The sequence below is a fragment of the Ciconia boyciana genome, chromosome 5 (assembly GCF_034638445.1).
Source record: "Ciconia boyciana chromosome 5, ASM3463844v1, whole genome shotgun sequence".
Lineage (NCBI taxonomy): Eukaryota > Metazoa > Chordata > Aves > Ciconiiformes > Ciconiidae > Ciconia > Ciconia boyciana.
This window is the reverse complement of record NC_132938.1, coordinates 29,977,191-29,988,440: the sequence shown is the minus strand read 5'-3', so window position 1 is coordinate 29,988,440 and position 11,250 is coordinate 29,977,191. Positions and strand designations below refer to the sequence as shown.

Below are 11,250 nucleotides of genomic sequence, written 5' to 3'. Positions count from 1 at the left end.
TCATTCCTTGTAATACAGAAAATTTTAACAATTAAGTTAACGATTGTAAGTAGTAGCATTGATTAATTTATAGTTTGATATTTTTATTGCATGTTTGGTGCTTAATGGAAAGTATGACTGCAGAATGCTCTTTCAACAAAGGCCCGTTAAATTGATTGCCCATAAAAATGAAAGTGTTCCAATCTATCTCCATTCACTTATGATGTTACTTAAGACAGTTATAAAATAGTATTACACTGCTAAATGAGCTCTTGTGTTTCTCTTAAGGAAAGCTAGAATTTGTTATAGATATTGGTGGACCGTGTGTTTAGATGAATAAAAACTTGAAGAGTTGAATGTTAATCCAGTTATTGGGGGCAAGAAAAAAAAAAAGGGTTTCTGAGTGGTGTATATATATAGTGCTGTATATAGCTATATATAACATACAGATAGCCCTTTGTAGATATGCATGGAAATAATATGTTTTAATAAACTTTGGAGGTACTTGAGAGTATAAGCCATTTTTTATATTGCAGTAGCAAAAGTTTTTTATTTTTTTACTCTTTTCTTGGTTCATAGTTACCTTATTTCATTGATTATTTATTTTACAAAACACTATTCTGAATTCCAAATTCTTATTTTTTCTTCTTACCAAAACGTTTTGGGTTTTTTTTCCTAAAAACTCACTAAGGAGTTAATTTCTGCTGTTTGTTATTTATAGCCAAGATGAAGAAGAACAGGATGGTTTCCCAGAAGTACAAACTTCCCCACCTCCTTCACCATTTCTTTCTGCCATATTGGCAGCATTCCAACCAGTGGCGTACGATGATGAAGAGCAAGCCTGGCGCTGCCATGTCAATCAAATGCTGTCAGATACAGATGGATCTTGTGCTGTCTATACATTTCATGTCTTCTCAAGATTGTTTCAGGTCAGTGAATTGCCAGTGTGTGGTGGTTTGTCTGAAATCCTTTCCTCCTGCTTTCAAAACTATTATTCCCCTCCGTAACTGCAAAAGACGCAAGATTATGGTAGCAAGAAGCCTTAGAAAGCAAATCAAAAGCAGACAAAATAACCATGTTGCTAAAAGGATGTTACATGGTCGTATACTGTTTTTCCATGGGATATCTGCTGTATTCATTGTCTAGGAGTGATTCTACTCAGGAAAAAAAAAAAAACCAGCTCAAAAAACCCAGTTCAGTGTTTCTTATAAGCTCTTAGTTCAGGTTGTGTCCCTTCTTTTATTTTCTGAACGTCAGCCAAGTTCTGTGCTGATTACAGAATTAATGTCTTCCTCCTGGGTTTTCTGTGGGATTCATTATTATGGGTTTGTAGCATGACAAACATTAATGAATTTATCTTGCATCTGTCTTGTGAGAAGAGTTGGTTTTTTTTCTGCAGAGAAGTAATTGAAACACCAGGAGAATCCACTAAAGCTGGAAGTTTCAAATGCCTGCCTCTAACTGTATTTACCTCATAGATCTGGTATCCAACACAAAATGTCTATGGCTTAATTTTTCTGGCTCCCTCCTCCCTATATGTAGGGGATGGGTTTTTCACATTTTCAAAGTGATACCACTTGGACGTACATGATTCTTTGCAACTTCTTATGGGATAGGAGAAGCACAATTAATCCATTTTATTTACAGGCAACATGCCAAGTGAGCTAAGAGCAGATTCAGTACTACAAACCAAGACCTTATGACTCCAACCCTTTCTTATATCTGCAATATTAATTTTGCCTGCTGTTTGGTATATCATAATAAATTTCTCGTGAAAGCCTCACTTTGTTTAACCATGCTAGCAAGCATTTTATCCCATATGTATGGACAGATTTAGGGTTAGTACCATGAAGTAACTTACATGTGAAGAATTCATACTCTACCTTATCCATGGAATAACTTGTTTGTGCATTTGTACCCATTTTCCATTTTTAGTTGAACTAAATATTTTGCCACAGCGCTGTGACATTCCTGTTACTGGTTTTAGACTTTTGTCTTTTTGCTTCATCTAGACATGAGGGGTTTAGTTTCTCTGTATTATACCAAAGCTCAGCTGCAGTTGCTTTTCACACATTCATTCATTTCCTGAAAGTGGTAAAACGGGAGTTTATATTCTCCTGTGTCCATTAAAGAGGGAGCTAGAAAGAAAGAAAGGCAAAACTTTCCGTGGCTTGACAGGATAGCCCTCAGTCACCTGGAAAGGTGGATACTCTGGGAAGAGGGGCAATAGCGATCCAAGGCTCGAGCCTGGGCAAAGAAGCGTTCCTGAGGAGTTGTTACTGGGTACAGAGGAAGGTTAAAATAATTAAATGAGACCCTGGAGGCCTTCTTTGACTGGACCTTTCCATTTTGCCTTCTGGCTTCTAAACTGTGTTTAACTTTGCAGCTGTAAATACCGTCTTTGTATAGTTTTATTCTACACATAACTTTCTAGGATTTATGAAATAATATATAGCAAAGCACAGCGTTGTATTAGGCCAAGCTGACAGTCTGCATAATCGAACATGATATACATAGGACTGTTTTTTGAACAAGGTAGAAACCCTGCAGGTGGCAGTTTTGGACACAGATTGTGCTACACAGGTCATATTCTGACTTGTAAAACTCTGTATAATTTTCTGCAACACAAACACTTGAAAATGAATAAAACTACTATCTATACTGCATAAAGACAAATAGTCATCCAGCTATACTGATGCTAAAGGTCTAGATGTGAAAGGAGTAATTGTCTTTATAGATACAGGCTGGTTTTATTTATTGATTGATTGCATTTTCTGGAGCTAGTTTTACATAAATATTCAGAGCAAATTATGTATTAGTTTGTAATTTAATGACAAAAATATATGCTGTCATGATGGAAATTTGCCCTGAAATTCTTAATCTAAAAAGCCAGAGGGAGGGGTAGTAAAATACAATGTAAAATAAATGTTTTTCTGATTTGATTTCTAGACCATTCAGAGAAAGTTTGTATCTATAACAAATGATTCAGTCAGCTTTCTTGGCGAAAGTCTACAGCGCATTGGAACAAAATTTAAAAGTTCTCTGGAAGTGATGATGTTATGTTCAGAATGTCCGACAGTCTTTGTGGATGCGGAAACGGTAAAAATCTCATAAACGTACACATTGAAATATCTGTCTGCTTAAACATTTTAATGTAACATACAAAATGATGTTTTAGCATTTGGAAAATAGCAATGCTCAGGAAGATTTTCAAAGGTTTGAATAAAATGTGTTAATTATATTTTTCCCCTTTAAAAGGTTGTCCTCTAAAACATCTGAATAATTCTAGGATGTAAAAAAAAAAAAAGATGCTTTTTGTAATTGAAATCAGGAATTAAAATGTTAGGTGGTCACTATGTATCATAAACATTTGAAAACACAAGTGAGAAGTGCATTTTCTCCAAAAATACCCTCCAGCTGTAACAATGAACAGTGAGGGAACTTACTGATACTAGATATCACTTAAATTCTCTTGTTATTCTTTACCTTTCCTGCTTGTTCATATTTATTCTATATTCTTTGCACAGAGAAGAAAAAGGAGGACTACTTATCTAGCAGCAACTTTGCCTTTTTAAATTGTATTGTTTACGTATGTATTCAATGATACATGAGAAAAACATTCTAGCTACAAATATACAATGAAGGCTTTGAATTGTTTGTTGTTATGCAAGTTGAAATCTTGGGTTATAATAAATATTAATGTGAGAAGTCAGCTCAATGTACATATCCCCGATATACCTACATCCTGAATTTTGGGGGCAGTTCTGGTCCTCTGCTCTCAGAGAAAATATAGTTGAACTGGAAAAGGTTCCAAGAAAGATCACAAGGATTATGAAACATGTGGAATGGCTTCCATATAAGATATGAGTATGCAGGTTAGGATTTTTCAGCTCTTCAGGAGAGAAATCTGTCCATAGATAGATGTCTTGATTATCATGGAAAAGTGATAGAAATTATTGTATTGTTGTCTTATTTGATGTTAAGGGTGATCAAATTAAGCTAGCAGTGACTTACAAAACATACAGAACCAAAGATAGGTGATCCTTCATGTGATACATAATCAAACTGTGAAACCCTGTCCTTTTTTACAGTGTCTGTTCATGTTTTCAAAAAGCAACTAAAGAGATTCATGAAAGAAATAGCCCTGCATAGATTTTTTTGAACATGCAGAACAACACGTTGACAGAGGCTAAGAAAGCATTCTGGAGCAAGTGGATCACCACATGCTTGCCCTGTTTTGCCCTTCTTTAAGCAACTGCTATTAGACATTGTCAGATGGAGGACTGAGATAGATGGATATTTGGGCTTGACCCAGTGTGAGACTCTTCTCCTAACCTGTTTTCTTCCCTTGATGCTAAGGGGCAACTCTGCTCTTATGCTCCCATTTAGAATATGGGTACTAAAAAGGCATGATATGGATAGTGCATTTCAAAGGAACCATGTGTAATGTTCTTTGTTTAACATATGCCACTTTAAAAGCAGTAGAAATAAACCAAAAGAATAAATTTGTTTGGGATAAGAAGCCACAAGAAGAGTTACACTAGTGTCTAGCTCGAACAGCATGTGTGTTTTAAAAAATAAATAAGTAAATATATATATATTAAAAAATATAAAAAAGGAATAATAAATACGTATGCACACAAGTATACAGACTTGTGTGTGTGTACGTGCATATGTATGCACATACACACATTGGTGTTGTTACATTGGCAAATGCTGTGTAGATAGATCTTTCATCTCCAAATAATTTGATAGAAATGAATGTACTTGTTTATCAGATTACTTCTCACTAAGAAAGAATGCCTAATTCAAAATAACATTCATGCACAAATCTTTGGTTTTGTGATGTCTGCTCACGCGTACAAGATTTGCATTTGATTCAAATCTGGCCTTTGATTCATTCAGAAAGTAGTTTTCAGCAGAAAGATGGCCCCTTACCTCAAAGCACAGGTTCACAAGCGATTTGGGAGTGGCTCATGGCCTACTGCTGATACAAGATGCCCACTGACTTCTTTGTGCTTTTTCATTATTGCACACATTGAGTGCAGAGTGGCATCATGCCACAGAGCCATAACTTGCTTCTTGGTTGATGTGGACATAGAGGTTGGGAGTAGCAGTGTCTTAATACGGTGGTAGAATAATAATCTTGATGTACCTGGAAAAACATGTAAGCATCGTTCCCCCTCCGCCTGAGTAATGTGAGATACTGTGACTCTCTGTTTCACAATTTTGTGATCAGTCTTGTGCTTGCACTTTCAAGCTGACCAAGAGGTGCCAGGTAACAGGGATTGTAGAAAAGTGCAGAGCACTTAATGTGTGCAAGGAGTGACCAGTGTGAGGGAGGAAGCATCATGTTAGAGGCATGATTATTACAGGAAGTGATAGGAGAAGGATTAATAAGGAAAACCTAAGTGGAAATAGAACTACAGGGAGAAATGGTGTGGAGCAAAGCTGAGGTAGCAGCCCCTGAGGGGAAAAGAGATTTTGAAACTATGTTGAAAAAGGCAAAGTCATTAATGGTAGAAAATTCTTCAAATATCCAACAGTTCCTGCTTTGACAGTTCCTGGTTCCTACAGACTGAAGCCTTTGCTGGTGGTATAGTTTGTATACTTGGAAGGGCAAGTAACCCTCACTGGACACTCCTTAGGTTGCTAGAGGAGCAATCCAGCAGTACCTTTTTTCCTGCTGCAGGCTGTTCTATTTATACTAGCTGTGTGCATATTAAATATTATTCTTCTTTTTGAAAGATCTAAAAATCCCTTTGAAATCTCTCTTTCGGGTTAACTAGGTACTGCCCTTCTTATTTTGGAATCAAAACTGTTGTTCACTGATTTAACTGATACAGCTACGTGTGTTAGTTTACTAACTCAAAGGTGTCACAAATTATCTGTACCCAACTAATTCTAATTTGATTGTTTTTCCAAATGTAGACTTGGAATTTCATACTATATAATTCAGATATTAGACTATGTGGATTATAGTCAGATGTTACATGACTACAGAGGTGATTGCTTTTATCTTCCAGCTAATGTCTTGTGGCCTGCTAGAAACATTGAAGTTCAGTGTTCTAGAGCTCCAAGAACACTTGGATACCTACAATGTCAAAAGAGAGGCAGCAGAACAGGTGAGTCCCTTATATTTCAAAACAAAAAAATATTACAACTTATCAAGAAAATGTTGTGAGTCTTTATCTCTCAACACGGGTATCTAAAAGTAAACTGTGGGAAAAAATTTCTGAAATAAAATTCTGTTTCCTTTTCTTACTAGTATTCTATGTGTATAATCTGAACCTGAGGTGGTTCTTATGTGTAATTCATTTTTGTTGCACGTATTTCTGAAATTGACTTAGAATATATAACACTGCACAAATGCACTAGCATTGGGAAAAGCGCATTCCTAATTTGAAAATCCTCTTTTAAAAATATTCAAATATTTTTAACATGAATATCAATAAATCATGGTGATTTTTTTCTTTATGAAAGTTGTGGATTATTTTATTAGACTAGAAGGGTGGGATTCACCTCCAGATTAAGACATTTACAGATAACTATCTATATGTGAATTAAGTGCCTTAACACCCATAGTATTCAAGAATCAAGGCAATACAATAAAAGAAATCAAGAAAGCGATGCATTTTATCCTAATTTAGATATTGACTTGTTGCTCAGCTGAATAGGTCTTTAGACTTCTCTTTGTGGACTGGATCTCCACTGACTGTAATGGGGGCTTAAACAGCTGTGTCATACATAGACACATAAATCTAGGTCTCATCCTGCAGCTGGATCCCATTGAGGCTCACATTTGTCAGTTACTTAGAATAAATACAGTTTAGTTTTCAAGGTATATGTTAGTGGTTATATCCTTTCTGCAAAGAAACCCAAAGTTTAAAAGTTGAAAATTCCTGTAGCAAGGCTCTGTATATTTGTTTTTGTGAACCTTTGTGTGAAGTTCAGGAAGATACTAACTTCAGAAAACCAAAACAGGTAAGATTTCTATTTCAAGAGCCAAAAGAAAAGATGGATCTACAATCAGTTTTGCAGGTACAGGGAGAGAGAGAATATATGGGGCTCTTGTTGTAGAGAGAAAATGATTCCTAGGAAAATTAAACATGCATTTGAAGGAACTCTTTACTGATCTCAGCAGCCTGTTAGGCCATGACAATGGCCATATAGGCAAGTTTGAGTGATGCGAAACTGAACCAGAATTCAAGCCATGACATCTTGGCAGAGCTGTATTTTGCAGCACAAGTGGCTCCATCTTTCTTGATCATGCTGAGTTTATTAGGAAATGATGGCCTCTGCCTTGCAACAATTGCTGACAGCTCATCTGTGGAATAGAATAGACATCCACTTTTTTGTGGAAAGGATCTCAAAAGAAATGCAGTTTCCTCAAAACCAATGCTAAAGTATGCCACACAGCACTGTTAATGTAGATAAACTGTTTCTAGGATCCAAGCCAGCATTTCTGCTAAAGAGTTGCTGCATTTTTTGCCCTGCTCTGTGGTAATAACAATTTATTTGTAAACTAACTCATGAGGTCTAATATAATGAGTTACATTTTGCTATTTAGGCTTAACTGATGTAATATTTAATATCTGACAATCTGCAATGCGTAATGCTGTCATCACTCCTATGAGAAAATAATGTATTTTAGTCCTCATTTTAGAGAGCAACACTGAGGCACAGAGAGGCTAACTGATTTGCCCCAGGGTCAGACAGGAAGATTTGAGGCAGGGTAGAGAGGAAGGTCTGCGTGCGCGCGTGCGTGTTTTGATTTGTCAAACTGTGCGTGCGTGTGTTGATTTGTCAAAGCGTGTGTGTGTGTTGATTTGTCAAAGTATGACGAGTTAAAATTGTGTCCCTTTCAGCTAATTTTGCACTGCTACATATCATATTGACATAACTCCATGCTGTGCCATCGCATGGATATTAAGAGCTTGTTTGTATTTTATTTTACTTGATAAAGGAATATGGATATCAGTTTAATGGCCTCTGTCACTATATCATAGTGAAAGAATATTGTTTTTCTGTAGCGCAGCTGTCAAAAAGGTGTCCAGTAACATGTTTCTGTGGTCAGCCTGTCTTCTGCCACAGGATTTGTGAGTGACTGGAGCAGGGGGAAAGGTTCACAGGATGAAAGGAACTGTTCTGAAATAACTGAGAGCATTTTGCCAGGGTTTTATTTTTATTTAATAATTGATAAATATAAAGAAGCAGTACTGAGGAGGAAGAAATATATAGCTTTGACCAATCATTTCTGACACTTGATAGCATGTCATTGAGCTAATTTAGTGCATTATTTAAGTATTTATTTAGCATGTTAATTTAGAAGTAGTGACTAATTATCTCAGATTATTTATTTTTCTAAAACTTTTTTTAAAAGCATTTCTTCAGCTCTTGGTCCTCAGGTTGTTTTTAGTGTGTATTGTATGGTATATGTAGACTAAGAATCTTCCAAAGCTACTTCTCAGATATGTTTTACTGGTTTTCTTACTCTGTCCTGTTAAACAGAGTATAGGGAATGATTGAAAGAGGCTTCCTCAAGTCAAATCTGAATTTCTGTTATTGCAGGCAATTGTGCTATGTATCCTATTCAATCGGAAAGTGTTAAGGCAAAACATGTAATGAGCTTATTGCAGATCCTTGCTTTTTTCATAGAAAGATGCAGAAAAATGATCAAACTAAGCTGGTTGGGCTATTGTATAATAAAGTAAATATAAATTAACAGATGTTTAAATATTTGCATTTGAATGTGGTATCCTCTAGAATCAACCACTGGCAAATTCTGTACATTAACTTCTTTAATGAAAAACCGTTGTTTAAAGTTTACCCTAATAGATGATGTTTGTCACTATCAGTGCTGTGTGTTGTACTGGCATTCACATGAATCAAATTTAAAAAGTAAGAGTCTTGGGCTGGAGTTGCTTGAAACTCTTAACTATGCACTGAGATAAGAGAGAGATAGGTACCTATAGTATATGGGGTGGTTTGGGACGTCTGTTTTGGGGTTAATCGGAGAAAATTTAGGTCTTTCTACCATGCTGAACGTATATTCTGTAAAAAATTTTAGCAGATTAATTTTGTCAGCTTCTTGGAGCTACTGTTCTATTTCCTTGCAAGGAAACTGCTTTGACTTCATGTGTGTATTAGGCGCAAAGACACTGAGTCAGGTAAATGTAATAGAAAATACAAGGTTTTATGTATATCATAACATTCTAGGCACACCTTTATTCAGACTGGTTTTAAGATTTAAAAAAGATCTTAAAAGGGCAGTGTGTGAAAATAAATACTAGCTTCCCAACTTCTGATGCTGTTTGTTCCAGTGCAAACCCATTCCACTGTTACTGATGGATGCTGTCAGATAAAAAGAAAAATGAGATTTGCTGTGTACCTTGGTATCCATGTCACTAATTGAAACTGACACTGCGGTGTTTAGAGAATGCCATTTCTCCTCTTGATAAGCACACAGGCCTAGTTAATTCACTAAGTAACCTTTATTAAATTGAGCAGATGGGAAATCACATTTTTCTTTTTCTTGCATCAGACAAAGGTTAGAAAAAGGTCACTAAGATTTCCTGTGAGACTAAAGATATCAAGCACACAGTATGCTAAATTATTCTTCCTTGGATGTATAGAGCCTGTTCTTCATTTCAGAAGATAATCTGCACTTTATCTCAACATGATGCATTCCCATTTCAGTAATACCCGAATTACCTCATGCTTGCAGTTGTTTGCACTGTACAGAAAAATATGCTGGGCACTGTGTCAATGAGATGATCAGATCGTATTGTCCAATAAGAGCATATTTGATTCTGCAAATGCTGTATATTAACACTTTTAAATTTGCATGGTTGGTTAAAGCTAGAAGAAGAGATTACCCTCTGAAATTAATAAACTTGTTGTCTGCTACAGGAACTGGGGTTAAATACAGCCCTGTATTCATGAAAGAGAGTGGAATCTGCATGTTTGCATCGTGTAATGTGAGAATACTTCATCTCCCTGGCTTGTATGAACTGGAGGTGATGCTAAACTCCCATTGAAGAATTTATTTTTTTCCTTTCCATCCAGTAAACCTGCACTTGCAGGAGAGCTCTACTTCCCTCTGTTTCTAAAGTAGTCCCAAGAAATATAACAGGCTTACTCTTACTCTCTAATTTGAATTAGTGCTATATTTTAAATGCTGAGAAATCATGTTAGTGTAAACCTTGTGCAGCAAGTAAAAAGAAAATATGATCTCATTTAATGAAAGGGATTTTTCTGCCTCCACCCTCCCACACATCTTCACTATAACAGTACACAAATTCAATCACAGATTAGTATTTATGCTAAAGTGTAATATCCGCATCTGGGGTAATGAAGGCTACAGGAGATTTACAACAGAAGGGACACAATAAAAACGAAGTGGTACATCAGAGTGGAAATCATTAGTGCAAACAACATTGGTAAACAATTGATTTGGTATCACAATTTCTTAGGTAATCTGAGAATGTGCAAGACTTTAAGTGTTTTATTAGTGTTTTAGTAGTCTTCAGTTTTAGTGTTTTAGTAGTCTTCAGTTTGCTCTGTTTCAGAAGATGTTTAATCTTGTTTATATTTATTTTGCAGTGGCTAGAAGACTGCAAAAGAACATTTGGTACTGATGATGGTATTCATGGCACTAACACAGATGCCCAGGTAGGTGTATGTCATTTGTGAGTCTCTGGATATGAGATTAAAAAAAATCTTTATATCCCTTGCACAAAAATTCCAATATTTGCAGAGAGATTAAAAATGTATGAAAAGCTTTTCACTTCGGTTATCATACTATCTTTTGGAAACTCAGATTCTTGTGAAGTAGTGGTCTAATAAAAAGGGCTCTTTTTATTAAAAAGTTGGCAACCCGTCTTGGATTCTAGGCTTAATAACACTGAGTAGATAAGCAGACTAGATACCATCTGTGTACCAGCAAGTCTGCTTTTCTGCAGCTGTTTCTAGAAGAAAAAAGATTAGCATTCTGCTTATATTTTCAGATAAACTGTCTAGCCAAAAACCTCTACTGAATTTAATATAATTAGTACTATATAAATACATATGACCTTTCTGGAGCCATTATTTGGGGGGAAGGAACAGGGAGTAAAGTAGCAGTATGGCAAAAATCTCCTGAAACACTTCTGTCAAAATATCATCTAACAACAGTAAGTGAAGTAACCTGTTTGTATTAGTTCAATATTTTGTATGTATTTGCATGGCAGTCATCCATGTTTAATATTACTAACTGCTATAGTAAGTGAT

The 11,250-nt window shown here is 35.8% G+C and overlaps 1 protein-coding gene across 8 annotated transcripts in view; it reads left to right on the top strand.

The window, feature by feature from the left end:
* FRYL (FRY like transcription coactivator) overlaps positions 1 to 11,250 on the top strand; it is a 178,014-nt gene that overhangs the window by 158,997 nt on the left and 7,767 nt on the right. For all 8 annotated transcript variants that reach the window (XM_072863010.1, XM_072863006.1, XM_072863007.1 and 5 more), the window contains 4 exons: positions 701 to 908; positions 2,929 to 3,078; positions 6,006 to 6,104; positions 10,585 to 10,653. In XM_072863010.1, the coding sequence (XP_072719111.1) occupies positions 701 to 908; positions 2,929 to 3,078; positions 6,006 to 6,104; positions 10,585 to 10,653 (526 nt within the window). The remainder of the gene's footprint in view (positions 1 to 700; positions 909 to 2,928; positions 3,079 to 6,005; positions 6,105 to 10,584; positions 10,654 to 11,250) is intronic.